Source organism: Chelonoidis abingdonii, chromosome 17 (genome assembly GCF_003597395.2).
Source record: "Chelonoidis abingdonii isolate Lonesome George chromosome 17, CheloAbing_2.0, whole genome shotgun sequence".
Classification (NCBI taxonomy): domain Eukaryota; kingdom Metazoa; phylum Chordata; order Testudines; family Testudinidae; genus Chelonoidis; species Chelonoidis abingdonii.
In genome coordinates this window covers 37381350-37399441 of record NC_133785.1, presented here as the reverse complement: position 1 = coordinate 37399441, position 18092 = coordinate 37381350, and the positions used below count along the sequence as shown (strand labels likewise).

General features: G+C 40.3%; 1 protein-coding gene across 1 annotated transcript in view; it reads left to right on the top strand.

The window, feature by feature from the left end:
* Positions 1-18092, top strand: part of PTPRG (protein tyrosine phosphatase receptor type G) — a 628432-nt gene that overhangs the window by 459871 nt on the left and 150469 nt on the right. The window contains exons 6-7 of the mRNA XM_032781834.2: positions 2376-2442; positions 17765-17922. Coding sequence (XP_032637725.1) covers positions 2376-2442; positions 17765-17922 — 225 coding nt within the window. The remainder of the gene's footprint in view (positions 1-2375; positions 2443-17764; positions 17923-18092) is intronic.

The window sequence follows — 18092 nt, the reverse complement described above, 5'->3', positions numbered from 1 at the left end:
TTAAATCTTGAAGCCACGCCCCCCCCGCTTGAGGCCATGCCCCCCCGACTCTGGCCATAAGCGTAAAGTTGAAATCGCGCATGTTAAATGCGCGTAAGTTGCAAGAGACCTGTATCCACTGGATCCCCCTTGTCCACATGCTTGTTGACCTCCTCAAAGTATTCTAGTAGATTGATGAGGCATGATTTCCCTTTACAGTAAGGGAATGCGTCATTTCTTGGTGACTTATTACTCTTTAGTTTATCAATTTGTTCCAAAACCTCCTGTAATGACACCTCAATCTGGAATAGTTCCTCAGATTTGTTACCTAAAAAGAATGGCTCAGCTTTGGGAATCTCCCTCACATCTTCCACTGTGAAGACCAATGCAAAGGATTCATTTAGTTTCTCCACAATGGCCTTATCATCCTTGAGTGCTCCTTTAGCATCTCAATTGTCCAGTGCTTGTGTAGCAGGCTTCCTGCTTCTGATGTAATTACAGTTCTTGTTGCTATTACTTTTTGAGTCTTTGGCTAGCTGTTCTTTAAATTCTTTTTTGGCCTTCCTAATTATATTTTTACACTTCATTTGCCAGAGTTTATGCTCCTTTCTATTTCCCTCACTAGGATTTATCTTCCACTTTTTAAAGGATGCCTTTTTGCCTCTCACTGCTTCTTTTACTTTATTTATTTAGCCACGGTGGCACTTTTTTGGTTTTCTTATTATGTTTTTTTAATTTGGGGTATACATTTAAGTTGATCTTCTATTATGGTGTCTTTTCCATTCAGCTTGCAGAGATTTTACTTTTGGCACCGTACCTTTTAATTTCTGTTTAACTAATCTCCTCATTTTTGTGTAGTTTCCCTTTCTGAAATTAAATGCTACAGTGTTGGGCTGCTGCGGTGTTTTTCCTGCCACAAAGATGTTAAATTTAATTATATTATGGTCACTATTACCAAGTGGTCCAGCTATATTCACCTCTTGGACCAGATCCTGTGCTCCACTTAGGACTAAATCAAGAATTGCCTCTCCTCTTGTGGGTTCCAGGAATAGCTGCTCCAAGAAGCAGTCATTTAAGGTGTCAAGAAACTTTATCTCTGCATCCCGTCCTGCGGTGACATGTACCCAATCTATATGGGGATACCTGAAATCTCCCAATATTACTGGGTTTTTAATTTTAATAGCTTCTCTAATCTCCGTGAGCATTTCACAGTCACTGTCACCATCCTGGTCAGGTGGTCAGTAATACATCCCTACTGCTATATTCTTATTTTTCAGGCATGGAATTACTATCCATAGAGATTCTGTGGTACAGTTTGGTTCATTTAAGATTTTTACTTCGTTTGATTCTACGCTCTCTTTCGCATACAGCGCCACTCCCCCACCAGCATGACCTGTTCTGTCCTCCTGATATATTTTGTACACTAGTATGACTATGTCCCATTGATTATCCTCATTCCTCCAAATGTTATGATACCGATTATGTCAATATTCTCATTTAATATGAAGCACTTTAGTTCACCCATCTTATTATTTAGACTTCTAGCATTGGTATATAATCACTTTAAAAACTTGTCACTTTTTAGCTGTCTGCTATTGCATGATGTAATTGAATGGGACTCTTTTTCATTTGACGGTTTCTGATCAGCTCCTACCTGTATTTTATCGTTTTCCATCGTGGAGCCTTAATTTGGGAGGTTTGAACTTAAGGTAGGGAAGGAAGGTTTAATGTCCCTGTGTCTGCTGGTTTTACTCCCCCTTTTGGTTGTGGCTAGATCATCTCTGCCGAGGATGTGGTTTATCTCTGCGCACAAGAATACTATGGACATTTTTGCCTCAGGAGCACAGAGTTGCATTATCAAATTTCAGAAGCTATTGTCTGGACTCTGCCTGATGTGATCTTTATCCCTCCCTCTTCCAAAGGGCCTTTAAACAGGTTATTTTAAAAATATAAATAAAAAAACACTAAAGGCTAGATCCTGTTCTGGTATGAATTGATGCAGCTCTGTTGACTTCCATGGAGCCATGTTGACTTGCAGCAGCTGAGGATCTGGCAATTTTTAGTGAGTAGCGTACTGTTCTTTGGTAACGTTAAACTACTATTTAGCTAAGAAACTTGTGGAAAGAAATCAGCTGTTCATTTTCAGGCTTTGCAGGGGCTTTAACATTTTGAATGTTTTAATGTATTCTGAAGACTTTCTCTCTTTTGATTTAGCTTTTGTCGCATTATTTTATTATACCATATATCTTCAGCATTTGCTGAGGAGCCATTGTAAATGTGAGAACTAAGCAGCTTGCTAGATAACATCTTTTTTTCTCCTCTTTAGAAGATTAAACTGAGACTGTTCTGTCTGATGCCAGAATAGATTTAACCAATCATGTATCCTTTATATGTAGGTCAGTCAGAGGGACAATCCAGCACTGGATCCTATTATCCATGGGTTGAAGGGTGTCGTACATCATGGTAAGTAGCTACATAAACTTTTTTTTGCTAAAAGGGTAGAGGGGCTAGAATATTGTCCTTAAGGGATCAGGTCACCCTTCAAAGGACATATTGAGATGTACATTCTTCATTCACTGATGTTTAAGGGCATTAAAGCCATTATTTGATTGTTACAGATCAGACTCATTTGTTACCTGAAAATGGGTGTAGGTTAACAGTAAACAATTTGTTTCTTTTCAATCAGTGCTTTAGAATGTGTAAGTTATAAATCAAAACTTAGTACAATATATCATTCATATTAGAACTTCAAATTCAGTGCAGATGTTTCATGCCTGCTATTTATCTTGCATTTGGTCTAAAAATACTCCTCTGAAGTTTCTATTTGTTTATAAATTATTTGTCTTTCAAATTTAGGGAGCTGATAATGAAACAGAAAATTAACTATCTGTGAAAATTAATTAAACTTTGCAGCAGATGAACATCTTTCTAATGCTGGCATAAATATAATCATTCAGCTGTTCTGATGCATATAAACCTATTATCCTTGAACTTATAGAAGGTACTGAAATAAATATTAATATATTTTATATTTTTATAACTAGTTTTACTGAGGAAGTATCGTGAAACCTTATCATTAGTAATGCATCATTAGCAATGACATCAAGATTCTCCACTGCTAACGTCCCTTTGTCAAGTTTTAATATAATGATTTGTAAAGTTTTAATAATCTCTTTATAATTCAAAAGACATCTGCAGAAATGCCGTTAGGTACTATAATAAATCTCTGTTCTGTCTATACTACCGCAATAAAACATCTTTGCACCTTTTCAGAGGATTGTCTTTAGACATTAGCTGGTGCCATAGAGCTTAACAAACATTTTTTTTCTCTTGACTAGAAACCTAAAACTAGTTGACAGTGTTAGATTAAAACAAATAGGATTTTGGATTAATTGCTATGCTTTCAAAGTCATTTAACATTGCAGCTGTGCACACCAATAAATCTAATGCAAGTGAAAAATAGGGGTTAAATGATAACATACCACAAAATCCTTCATTGAGAGAATTTTCCGTAGGGTTTTTGCCTTTTATAAATTGCCGTGTTCTACTGTGAAATAAAAACTACACACTGAGCTGAAATAGATGTTATTATCCAGTTCCCACTGAGTTACAAAACAGGCTGGCAAAAATAAAATAAAATACCAAGGATGAGTTGAGCAGTTAGGATTTTCTGGCCTTAGGTAATTTGACACTGAAGTCAAGCTGCCATTTAAGTGAACCAAAATCTTTTTTAGGTTTGTATCCTACCTGCTCTCTCTTTCAAGGCCCTCTTTCCCCTGGTAAAAGTGGATGGTGTTTAATCCATCCTGTTCCTTTCCCACTTTTTTTCCCCAAAACTGCTGCTGAAAAAACTGCCAGCGTATAATGATGCTGGTGACTAGTAAGAGTACCCTGTTACCCAAAAAATTAGTCTGGTATAACGTGACGTGGTCCCTAGCTTGTGATTCCATGGCCACATAATGATATTCTTGGAGCTGCTTAGGCACAGCAGAATCTGGGTGGATAAAAGATGTTTATTTTTGTTTCACTCACAATGCACAGAAGACTACTAACATTTCAAGGGGAGGAAATAGGTTGATATATTTCAATAACTTGCTTCCTTTAAAAAACACTAAGAAAAAAAATAGAGGAAAATCTTACTTTCCTTCCTGTTTTGGCTACTTAAAGCCTTAAGTTATGGTGGGAAAAAGGCTTTCTTGGAGGGAGGGGGATTTTAAAAAAATAGATGAAATACTGATAGTTTTTCTTTCTTTCTTTCACTATTTTGGTTCTGTGTAGAGTAGTGGTACACATAACAGCTTCAGTTCTACTGTAAGTGCTTTCATTGCTTTATTTGATATAATTTACCTAGAGCCTTATGTGGACACATTTTTATAACTGAAATAAATACAGAATCCCCAGGGGTTGTATCTTAAAGGGGACCCATGTTTGTCATCAGTTATGCCCTGTTTACCTCTGATTCTCTCGTAATATGGACTCCAGCTGAGTTGTATGTTAGTTAGATGGAAACTCTTATGGAGTTTGGACAGTTTGCTAGTGGGGGAGGGAGAGGAGAGAAGAGCACCCCAATGAATACAACCAATACAAACGAAAGGAGATGGAAATGGGCAAAGTAGGGAACCTGAATGTCTTTGCCATTTGTGAACTTTGGCTGCCTAGCTACCGCTATCACAGTAACCCCTAAGAGTATGTGTGTGCATGTACATATGTATAAGATGATAATAGAGAGTGTATGATCCTTATCTTTGGGATGGCCATTTTGCTCATGAGTTAGTTATATTCTTCCCAAGGTAGTCTTTATACCATGTCATTGCTTACTCTACATGTGCTATGTATTAAAAATAAATCAATAAATAAAAAGTCTATTTTAGAAATGTTTCCAAAAACATTATTTAAAGTGATGGTGGTTGGTATCTTCCATATCCTTCTGCCTGTCACCCCAGATACCATGGGCTGGCTCATGAACTCTACCAGGATCCCCCAGTGGAGATTCTCCCACCCCCATGGGATCCAATGCCAAATTCTAGGGATCCTGAGGTATCAGTGGGGGACCAGGGCCATCTTTGTGAAGGCTCTGAGCCTGGGTTGGCTGTTTATTTTCTCCCACCTTCCCCTCCATTGAAACAACAACATTTGGCAAATAATGGTGTAAGCTAGCTAATTATCATGCTGTTTTGATAGAGAAACTCACCCAACAATAATGATGCTTTTTATGTATTTGTTTACATTATACTAGCACCTGGGTCAGGCGCTCCAATCCAGGAGGAGGATTCCATTGTGCAAGGGGCAGTACAGAAACACCATTTCATACAAAACAATTGTGCTGTTATACCTGCCAAAACGTGTTATACAAAACCAATACATAGGTGTTTTCCATTTTTTCCTGGAAAGTTCTCTTAGTTGTAAGTGCCCTTCCAGGGGTGAGTGAACATTTTAAATCTCAGAACTACTTCCTGTAGAAGCAATTTGAGCTTGAGATTTCGTCAGGGATTTGAATTACTCACTAATTTGATGGAACATAAATAATTGTGCCCTTCAGAGTGTCACTGGCATAGTAATGATGATAGAGAAATGTACACGCAAAAATCAATACGGGCTTCTTTGGTGCTCAGAACTTGCTTTATTTTCTTCATCTCCAGGCATAATTTCCTAGAATCTTAATGTCATATTAAGCGTAATTTTACAAGAAGAAACATATAAAATTTCTTAGCTGGAAGGAAAACTAGTGACATGTCAAACATCTTAACAGTGTGGTGGATAAACAGTGGTTTCAAGTTTACTTCATGTCTTCCTGCCTCATGGCACATTCGCCTCACATGCTGTGCACGATTCCAAATTCCAGGATACTCCTTTGCAAAGCATTGCATAGGCACGACGAATGAAGAGGCAGCTTTTCTCAGAGCTGTCAGATGCCTGTTGCTGATGTTGGCACTGCGTCCAGTTTTCTGCTTTGCCAAGGATTGTCGCTCTTGCCCTCCAGAGAGGAACATGTTATTCTTGCGCCCACCCCCCCTTTTTTTCTTTTTAATCTGGTACAAAATATACTAAAAATACTGTGCATGGGCCTGTATCTGGTGGTGCTCATAATGGACAGACAGGCTTCAAGAGGGGAGCCCTCTCTTCGCAGATGGGACGTAGCGTGAGGCAGCAGCAGTGCAAGCTAACCTGCCAACTTGTTTTCAACCTTGCCTCTTGGTCCCCTTTTTCAATGTCCATTCGTGTCTCTGCAGAGACTGACAACAAAGGTCAATGCCAGTTGTGCCGGTCTCCACTAGGAATTGGTTGAAGTTAAATCATACATCAAGACATCGTGGTCGTCGCTGTGACCTGGGCAGCATGTGAATGATCAGTGACCCTGCCGATACATCATTCCCAGTCTACAGAACCATGCACTCTTCCACTTCCATTTTATTGTTCCCAATAAGAGTCTCTCTTTGCCCTGACTCCTGATACTGTTGTACATGATGCAGAGGTGCAGAGGCTAGACAGTAGCTGCTCCCTCCAACTTGAGTACTGAGCTCTCTGTTCTCAGACAGAAAGTATGTGCCCACTCTTGGAGGCCCAAGGGACACTGATACTAGGGCTTGTATTTTGCAGCAGATTACCATTACAATTGATGATCAAGCTTTCACTTGCCTCCCTAATACTCCAGCTAGAGACCTGAGGAACACCTAACGTAACATGGAGCTATTCCACAGAAGTATTGATTTTCCACCTCACGTGTTTCTGATTTTCTCTTTCTGTTGTACCATTTAGTGAGACACGGTGGTGAGGTGGTATCTTTTACTGGACCAACTTCTGTTGCTGAAGGAGACAACCTTTCAAGTTACACAGAGCTCTTCCTCCTCCAGTGGTGTCAGTTCTCGCAAGATATTATATCTCTTGAAGGGAATAGCTGGTGGTGTTGACTTCTTTGTTGTTCAGCATTGTCTCTCTCACATCGGTGACCAGATGTCCTAATTTTATAGGGACAGTCCTGATATCTGGGACTTTGTCTTATATAGGTGCCTATTACCTCCCACCCCTGTCCCAATTTTTCACCCTTGCTATCTGGTCACTCTACTGTCGCACACACGCTCACCATGTGTGTCTTATTCCTTCAGTCTTACTATATGTACTACCGAATCAAACAGATAGAAATATTAAGTTTGCAGTGTCATTTTAGCCGTGTTGGTACCAGGATATTAGAGACAAAAGGTGAAGGCGAGGTGATATCTTTTATTGGACCAGCTTCTGTTGGAAAGCTCTGTGTAGCTGGAAAACTTGTCTCTCTCACCAACAGAAGCTGGTCCAATAAAAATATATTGTCTCATCCATCTTACCTCTCTCAAAAAATGAAGAGGAGACAGCTCCACTCCAGACCCCACCAAATCTTGTGCCAGTGATGGTAGACCACATTCTGCTGCTCTTTCCTGTCCCCTGTTCTGTTTGCCAAAGATTCCACAGATCAGCAGAAAGTTATAAGTACAAGTACAGATAATTTACCATTTTGGAAAACCCTTCTATGAATGTCAGAAAAAAAGGGGGTCTTATTCCCTTCCTTGTCGAACCAAGTACTGAAAATCGAAGTGTACAGCAAGATCAAAGGCTTGTGAACAAACAGAAAGTGAATCACTTGCATGTGTTGCTTGTTTGCTCATCTGGAGGTGGGTAGGGGTTTTTGTTTGTTTGTACCTGTGCTTATTTAACCAGGTAGTTGGGAAATTTCTTGCCTTTTTTCCTCTGACTCTGTATTAATAAGTACCATAATGTAAGCAGGAATGGACGTGGAATAGAGACTGCTTTTATGTCCCCTCCAGCAAGAAGAGGGGAGAAGTGAGGTAGGTGATGGTCACCAAGATTTAGAAGCGCCTGAGGGGAGAGAAGACCATGCTGAAGTAGAGAGAGGAGCTGGGAATGGCATAGGGAATGAATAAGCTGCACATCACTAAAGTTGTCATAGGCAAAAAGGCATTGAATAACCTGTTAAAAATAAATCAGCACCAAAAAGGAAGCAATCCAGACAGCGTTAGTTATCCTGTGGATCTATCGTACCACCAGGCATAATAACAAGAAAACACCATTAGCAGCGTCACAGGTTTTTTTTCTTTTGTTTTTAACTTGAGCCGTAACACCACCTGACAAGCTGTTTGTTCTCTGCATTAGAAAACTGCGGGTTGTAGAAAGGAAAAGGAGAGTTATCTTGGGACTAGTCTTTGAAGAAGGCAAACATGCAGTGGAGTTTGCAGAGGAGAAGGTCATAAGGGTGGGATATGTTAACTGAGAATGAAAACGAACAAGAACAGGTTGTAAGGATGAGTTGGCACCGTCCTTTGTTTTCTGGGCTGTGCTTGTGCTGTCACACACACTTGTGCTGGGAGAGAGACCAGGACATGATCATTGTATAACAAACAGGAGGAGGAAGGAGGCAGGGAAAGGAAGATGAGAATAGAGAGAATCAGTTCACACCTTTTACATTGTCCAGTGCCTACCTGCATAACTGCAGGGGTCGGAATCATTTACAAGAATATGTAAAATAAGTGTTAGAAATTCTCACTGGTCTAAGAACCATTGATAATGACTAGATACAGGGCCAGTGGGCTGATTTTATGTATATATAAAATAATTCCATACAAAACGACGTTAACAGAACTTTACTAAAGTTGCAGTCAAGCATTTAAAAGTTAGGAGGAGCCAGAATTAAAGTTGCCTTTGCCTAATTTAGGCCCTGTGTGCATATGCATTTTGATACAGTCTTTAATCACATGAGCACATCCCCTTTTTCCTCAGGACCCCTGCCTCATTCAGTGCACAGGATGCATGGTGCTCACTTAATAAGTAGCTATTTCAATATTTTCTTTATCTTCGTTCTGTGTGACTCTAGGCCTTATTTAAAGTACAGTATCGAAACCTTACTCTGAAGACAGAATTCTTAATGTCCTCCTAGGCTTTTCCATGGGGCTCATCTCTGTAGTGTCTGAGTGCTTGGCAAACATTAACTGATTTATATTCACAACACCCCGTTGTAAAGTTAGGGAGCTGAGGCTTAGAGAGAGAAGGATCAAAATTGGCCACTAATGTAGGGTGCCCAATTTGAGGGGCCTAGGCCCTGTTTTTTCAGAGGACTTAGTGGTATCTAGCACTTTATACATTCAAAGCACAGCTCCCCTTGACTTCAGCTGTGAGTGCTCAGCACTTCTGCTGATCAGTTGAGGACTCATGAAATGAGGAACAAGCATTTAGTGACTGTCTGTGGAAAGTTTGGCTTAAGTGACTTGAGTAGCATCACACAGGAACTGTGTGGCAGAGGCAGGGATAGAAAACAATTCTCCAGGGCAGCGTTCCTGCAGCCCCCTGCCTCATGCACTACACATCTCCCCCTTCTCCCCGTTTCCCCCATGCTCAACCTCTTTTGCTCCATCCCCTCCAAACTGTCCTCTTCCAAATCCTGTCTCTTCCCCAACCTTGGCTCCTTATCGCCATCCCATTCTCCTCACTGAGCCAGTCCCCTCCTCAGGCTTCTCATCCTCCTCCCAGTCTCCTTGCCCAGCCAGTGCCATTTCCTTGTCTGTTCTCTCTCCTGCCCCAGCCTCACTCGTTTCCCCTCCAGCCCTGTGTCTTCCCCCACCCTGCTCCCAATCCCAGTTCCCCTCACAGACTTCACATCCAATCCCAGCTCCCAACTCCATCCAAATCCCCCTTCCAATCCAGTCTCTTTGCCCAGCCATCCCAATTCTCTCCCCCCCCCCAACACATGGTGGCTCCTCATCTGATCTATTTCCCCCTCACCGCCCCCCCCCATTGGTTTCCTGTCCTTGTCCAGCTGTCCCAATCTCCACACACACCCCAGTTCCTAGTCTGGTCTCAATGTCTTCTCCCTCCTCCCCCATTTTCCTCACCAGATCCCAGTTTCCATCCTCCCTCAAGTTCAATCACAGTTTTTATTCACCCCCCACTTCCAGTCCCAGTCTCACCAGGTTCCTTTTCCCACTCTACTCCTTTCCCTCTCCCTGGTCCAGCTTTTGTCCCCACTGCATTCAAATCAAGCACCTTTCTCCTCCAGGCTTATTTCAGGTGCCTAGCCTCGCCCTAGCCCACAGCAGCTGGGAACAACAATTACAGGGAAAATCTGGCTTTGCCACTGTAGCCCTGGGCTGGAGCATGCTCATTTGCTTTGTGGGGGTCACACAAGTGCACACAGTCCGGTCATATGTAGGTCAAGACTGGTCAGAGAGAATGGAATATTTAGAGATTTTAGCTGCTAAACTCTGAGAAGTCTGTATCAAGCATGTAAAAACCGCAGTTTTTCAAAGGCTTAAAACTTGGCCAAATTTGGGCATATTTTCACAAAAGCAGCAAAGGCACATTCCTGCTGCAAAGGCCACCCTCTGCCAAGTTCAAGGCTCTACTCCAAAGCTTCCCAAAGAAAAGGCTGCCAGAATTTTCAGCATTGTTTTGCAATGTATTTTTCCCCAGCCTCATTCTCAGAAGCAACTGAACCATTTTGGCTGAAACTTTCCAAAAAGTCAGCCTCAGGCAGACACCCAGGGTAGAAAATTTCAGCTTGAGTGGTTAAAGTTTGGCAAAATGATAAGCAACTGAAAATGGGGTGGGAAGCATCAGGCAAGCTTAATTGGCAGAGCTATCAGACCCACCTGTAATAAAACTTTAAACTGATTTGGAATCACATGGTTCCTGTGAAAACACTCCTTCTCCCTGAACTTTGTTACACTCACTGGTTGCCTCTTGTCTTGCAAGCTCTTTGGGGCAGATGATGTGGTGGTGTCATCATCTGTCCTTTTCCCTCACCTTTGTGTGCCTCCTATACTGCCTAGATTTCTTTACATCAGTCAGTCAGGACCCTAGCTCTAATAAATAGTCCACAGAAAGTTGCCTAAATTATCCTAATTCAGTCGATTGTCTGAAATTCTTCTTCATTCTTGATTCACACATCAAGTACTCTTTGTGCTCATTTGAACCGCCTTCCAGATAAAGCAGTATGTGCTATTTGTAACCAAATCTTTAAATCACCATCATATACTGGGTTCCTTTTTCCATAATGTACAACCTGCTTTGTCTGAGAAGTTCTGACTCTGTAGCTGTGCAGAGTGGTGTCCTGTGTGGTTTTGTTTGTTGGTTTAAAAGGTTAGGATCCAGAAGCATTAGAATGAATTGGCTCATTGTGAGAATGAAATTGTCAGTAATACCACTTTACAGGTTTGGGAGGATTTTAAAGCTGTTGGAATTGCGAATTTCAGAGCTGTATTCAAAATATTTTAAGTCCATGGTCTGGGTAGTGTTTCTTCTATCAAGTATTCCATGTAAGTTAATTCTGGAAATAAGTTCATTTTAGGATATTTTTCTCAATCCAGCTGAGTTCCTGTTGTCCTGCAGGAAAACTCTGATGACTCCCAGAACACTGGGTGGGAAATACAAATGTACTTGGCATACAGCGGTTGTCCTGTGATCTCTGATCCAAGTTTCTGGTAGATTTGAAAAGGGTTTAGATTGCAGATAGTCTGGGTGTTGTTTACCTGTGTGTCTCACGGGTCCATTTATTTTTCGGTGATTGGCTTTAAATTCAATGTTATCTTCACTGAGCAGTTTTCCAATATTTACTTTTAGCAAGCCAGTCTTTTGGGGGCAATACATTCCAATGATAGTAGATGAGAAAAGATCTTTGGCTGCTACTCATACTAACTTGTAGTCTTTGGTAAAGATCGGTTGTTAGTATCCATTTAACTGCTGACTTGTCATCTCCTGGGGAAGCTATTCTGCACTTGAAAATGAATGAATTTGCTAGTACCAGTTCTGAAACCCCAGTGGTGCCTAGACAGATAGATAATGTGAATAAGTCTGTAGCATCCCTTGCAACTCTTTTTGTCTTCAGTTTGCCTGGATTTAAAAGGGTGGCCTAATGCAGCCTTCCAAAACGGTCAGGAAAATTTAACAGCACAAGCAAAGAATCTGCTCGCCTACCTGCAGTAATATAATGAATGTCATAAAAAACGAATGATATTTTCCTTGCCTTCTTGATTAGTAGGGTGTTACAAGAAGCTTTAGAAGTGCTCATGCAGAGACCTGGAACTAGGAGACGCAGTCTGCTTATCTGCAATCATTTCAGCTTCCCCGTTAATAAAACTATTTCAGTGTCATGCTGGAAAAAAAAGACCAAGAGATGGACATTAATGCTGCTTTCCTTTTTAATACCACTGCATCAGGAGGTCAAGTGTGTATCCAGCAGGCCATGTTAGTCTGCTTGCCTGTAAATAGAAGAGAGTTAAAGTAGCACATTGTCCTTTTATGCTGTGGCAATCGCAGTAATGTTTATGTCACTTCCATTTTTTTAATTGTTGATGATGAATCTGTGATACTTGTTTTTCCTTTGGAAATATCAGAGTGGACATTTTTTTAACACACACTTCAGTGCTTTAAGCAAAGAACCACTATTTGTATATTGTTAATAAAACTGATTGCATTAGGTTTAGGGTGGCATTTCATTAGGCTTATATCAGGTTGCACTTTTCAGTGCTTTGCCATGTTTATGTGGAAACAGGTTTAGCCCATCTTCCTCAACAGAAATTTTCCCTTAGTCTAGTGCAGGACTCTAACATTTGAGCCATAATTGGTGTGTTTCAGGTTCCTTTTCAGAATACCAAATTTTCTATTCACGTACATATTCATGTGTTGGTATGGATAGGAGTAGAGAAGACTTGAAGGACGCCTGGAACCGCAGTTTGGTGGGCTAACAGATAGGTCTATGTAGTACTGAATGAGGCAATCCATGAAGCATTTTGGAGGGTACGCAGAAGTCTTCATTAGTGCATCTGGCGGCATCTGCCTGTCTGTCTTATAGTATAGCGCCCATCACCATAGTATCTAAGAGCTTCCCACATAAAATAGGTGTGTATGCCATGGTCCCTAGTAGACTTCATGAATCCTTTTGCTGTTCTTTCATCATGGCAAGGAGGCTGTTTTGGGGATATATGTGGGTGTGGTTCATAAGGTGCAAAGCTGAGTTTGGGAAGTCTTGGAGGTGCTGCTGGAGCAGCCTGTATGTGGTTGTGGTGAATCCCTGGGTCCTCAGGACAGATGGCCTCCCAAGGAGGTCATTAGTTCCGAGTCACAGCCAGGGTTTGTCCAGGAGAGTGCTGTCCCTCCTACTGGACAGGTTGTGTGCATTTCTCTTATTTTTTGGCACATCTGTGCGATCTCCTCGGAGCACCCCAGAATGGGTAACAGCAGTGAGCAAAACCCAGTGGAGCCAGAGATTGGGATTTCACCTGCTGTGGAGTACCACTGTCATCAGGAGACTTCTGCAGGCAGATGATGCTCATTGTAGAGGCTTGGATGTGATCCTCTGTGTGATCTGGCAGGCTTAAGGACAACTTCGGGCTCATCTTCCAGGGAACAGGGAGGAGCCTGCACTGTCACTAATATGCCTGTGCCACTATGAGTAATCAGTGAAGGTATCATTCACCTAATGCATATGATTGTGGCACTTGCTGAAAGTGTATTGGACTAGCCTGACTAAAAGAAGTGTATTTAACACACGTCTTTGGGACATGTGAGGGCAAGAAAGGAGTGTGTGTGGGAGGGGCTTTGTGGACTTCTCTGTTTTGGAGGAATTGAGATTTGCTGTGGGTGATTTAATGAGGATGTTGACGGTGCAGCTGTTACTAGAAACTCAAGAAAGCATGCAGTATAACTGAAGTGCAGCCTGCTACTGATGTGTGCATGGCTTATTAAAAACACATTGCCACCATTTGCGGGTGAAAATGCTCCTCTTAGTAATTAGACAACTGCTCAATATTAGCAGTGTTCCTATAGAAATTATAGGAAAGTACAAAGAATACTGAAAATAGTATCTATTTATCCAAAGCGAAATTGGCCAGTTTTCAAGGATGGCCACTCTAAATGCTTGTTTGCATCACTATGTGGATATTGCAATGATAATTATTGTATAAATTAAGCATCTTTGTGCTAGAAGGTACGAATAAATATACTATTCTTGTAACATAATTAAAGCATTCAGACTGAGAAATGTTTATAATTGCATTGCTCTTAAACCCAATACTGTGCATCTGGATACAAAATTAATGGACTTTTATGAAATATGAAGTTATTAAAACACAGCAAATGCAATTAATCATCTGTTTATCTTCTAATATTTTAATTATCATATTTTAATCCAATGTGTATGTTTTAGTCTTTGGAATTATTAATGAAAAGTTACAACAGTGCTTGTAGCTAAAAATAATAATATTCGTCAGCATATATCATGCCTCACTTTAACTGTGAGTTAGCAAAGCTACATTTTTTTTCCCAAGAAATTTTCTCTTTCACAGTTGACTGTGACTTTCCAGACACTTTAAAAAAAAAAAAACCTGCCTAATTGATAACCAAAATTTAATCATAGTAGGATACTTTCAGTTTGCATTCAAATAAGGTATTTCTTTGTCTAAATAAGCTTCCCTTGGTTGATTATTCATGTTGTAGTTCAAAATGTTTAAAAATGAAAGACAGACTTGGATGAAATGTAGACTACTTAATACAGTGTGTATTTAATATAAAAGTCATACATTATTCATTTTTGCAATTTGAATAACTTTGAATTTAGCATCCCTGTTCTTTCTCTTTTCCTTTGATGAACAATTAATTATTAAAATATAATATTGTCAGCATATAGCACAAAAATCCTTGGAAGTGGAATATGAGTTTCATTCTTTAGCAGTCCTTTGATAAAGGAATATGCCATATGTGTATGTTGCTTTATGTTTACATTTGTCCAGCATTTTACAAACTTTCATTCATTCTAACAAAAGATTAAAGGACTCAAAAATTCAGATTGTTAATTATAACGGAAGATTTGTAAGCCATACAGTTTTTAAAAAATGTGTACACACCACATCTAATTTACAGGCCTTTGCTATGTGCATGTCCAAATGGCCTGTTGGGGTCATAACTGTCCATTTGTACATGAAAATACCACATTTATACTAGCACTAGCTAGGCACGTAGTCGTGTGCCTTTTTAAAAACTATTTCTTTTTAGTTGCTTTAAAGATGTATACAGGCTGCATTTGAAAATCAGAACCTAAAATTGAACCTACGGTTTTTCCTGATGAAAATTTCTTGTGTAAAATTGAGCAAATGGAATTTGAGGTTGTGCACATATATATTTGGCTGTGGGGTGGGGGGGAGAAGCACAGCAATGATTATAAATGCATGTTAGGGTCCCTTTTGAACTTTGGTTAGTGGTACGTTCGACCATTTCTATTTTTCTTCTTCCATAAAGGAATAATGTTTTGGTTTAAGGGCCAGAAATGTAGCCTGCTTTTTTTTTTTTGTCGCATATGTTTGCATTATATGGAAAAAATATCCAGTAAGGAAAAGACAACTGTGCTATCTTAGCATATATGCTTTGACATGAATAGAATTTTTCATATTTTTGAGTATTGAAGACTTCAGAGACATTGCACACCTGTTGCTATGCAGCAGACTCTAAAATGCCTACAGTGCATCACATCACATTTACATCTTTCATCAGCAATACAGAAAAATATCATGATTACAGGAATGGTGCTCTGGGATATAGATATAGCTTCCTTTGATGTGATCAAGGCCATTAGAAAACTATGTGGTTTAGTGAAACTGAATTCTACAGCTTTTTAATCCTGCCTTTCTGTGTTCTAATTTAGGATGTATTTCAGCAGATCTACCAGTCACCTTGCAGCCAATTAAACCATGAGAAACCCCACCAGTAGGGAAAAGTGGGGTAGCTCATTAGCTCTGATGAGACTAGATAAGGACAATTGTGGATCAGTCTTAATATGGACTTTTGTTTAAAGTCCGGAGAAGATAGAGCCATACAGAAGGAGGGAGGAGGAAGGAAGGAATGCAGGTGCTGTCTCTGTAAAGGAGAAGTTCCATTGTTGGGATAGCCCACAGGCATAAAGCACTTATTAAGCACCTTACTGGTACCTTTTCCGTAGACATAGGGGGAGGTTCCGCCTGTTAGTCATGCAGACTGCAGGGGATACGCAAAGGAACAATGAAGAAGCTGTCTAGCCTGCAGCTGTTTCCTTCTTTTATGGTGCATTCTTCCAAATTTAAATGTTATAAAACTCTAGCTATTAATTAATCTGAATTTGTACAATATTTGTTTGGATTTCAAGATGAAGTTATGTCAGTTTTACTCCAAGCTGTGTCTGTGAAGTGTGAGAACAAGAGGTCCTGAAACAACTGAATTCCACAAAGAATAAAAATGCACCTCTTCTGTATTGTTCTTTTGAATGTTGATGAACCATGCAGGTTTTCAGCACTGCGTGTCACTGACTTCAGGTCAGTTTTGACTGTGTGAATTACACATGATGAAATCTGTTTTATGTAACTATAGCTGCAAAACCCAGCTGCCTGGCTACCTGCCTGTCTGCCTTTTTAGGCTCACAGAAGTTGGATAGAAAAGACGTATTAGATGATCAGTTCCAGTCTCTCATCTGTGCAGAGTACAATTTAAAAGAATATATATATTTTAAATGATACATAGAAAAATGTGATTACAGTAGAAACTTCCTCATTAATTCTTGCTCTAAATGTTGGGAGACCAATTGAAATCAGAGAAGCTTGCAGTTTAGCAAGTGTCAGTGATGGGGACAATGTGTCCAGCGCCATGTTCTGTAATTTTGGCCTGCCAGGAAACAGTGTCTCATGCTGGCCCCACCTTTGATGCACTACCAGGACTGTTCATACATCCTCCTCCGAAGGAAAGTGGTGGTAGGACGGGCTGTCTGGTCGGAGTTCTGATGGGCCTGCAGGAATGAAATGGAAGCTGACCGACTGACTATGGAGATGCCTGGTTTGATCAGGACAGGGAAGGCTTTCAGAAAGGCTGACATCATTCCTTTCCTTTTCTATGGTCAGTAAGAGAGAGAACCACACCTGAATATACTCCTGTAATTCAGCTCAGTGCACTGGAAGTCAGTGACGCTATATTTGCGTGGAGAAGATGTCTCCAGCCTTTCCTGCCTGGAAGAAAAGACAGAGGAAGAAGAATTGCCATATGCAATGTTCCTTAACAACAGGGCTGCCCAGCAGCTCTGCTTACTTACCTTGCATTGAGTCAAGCCACGTTAAGAGAGACTATTTTAAGAGTGGGGCAGCATTTCCAAAGGCTGTCTCTATGATAATGATTCTGCAGACTTACCTGTTGCTTCCTCTTCATTCCCAGAGCCCCAGCAGTTCCACAGAAACACTGGATGGGCAATCTGGCTCTGGCTCCCCATTCTCAGCCACACTGTGTAGTGTAACTATCCCTATTTCAGGGTTACAGCTACTGTTTGATGTGGGATCAATACTTTATGTGGTGCTCTCTGACTGGCCAATAGAGAGCATGATGTCACATGTGCTGGCTCCACCCCCCAATAGAGCTTTCTGAGTCTGCACTTGTATGGACTACTAAGCTGAAGAGCAATTTAATGGGGTTCTACTGTCCTGCCATGCTGAAAACCATATTATATTATTTCCTAAGGTTAAAAAAAGAGAAACCTATTGGAAAAATAAATGCATTTCACACCTGTGTTATACCTGCTATATTAAACGCTAATGTTTGGCCCAAGATCGATGAACATTTCAGGTGTCCTTTTCACAAATAACTCTTAAAGAAGCTTTCTTACGTGGTTTCATATTTTATAACTATGATCACATACATTGTAACAGATGCATATTTTAAAGCCATCCATCAGCATGGTATTTGTTTTAAAGTAATGTAAAATGTGTATAATTTTATTTGTTGTTCTTTCCGACAGAGAAAGAGACCTTTCTGGATCCCTTTGTGCTGAGAGACCTTCTGCCGACATCACTGGGAAGTTATTATCGCTATACAGGTTCTCTGACAACTCCACCATGTAGCGAGATTGTGGAATGGATAGTTTTTCGCAGGCCTGTTTCTATTTCTTATCACCAGGTAAGCCATCAGTAATGGTTCTATCTTGATTTCCCCTCTGCTACTCAAAAACTGATGTTTTAATTTAGAGGACAAAAACAAAAAAAATCTGTTGACAAAAGAAGGAAATATTTGAGATTTTTTTAATATATATTGTTTCTGAACATGAGCAGTCAGACTTAAGGAGATAA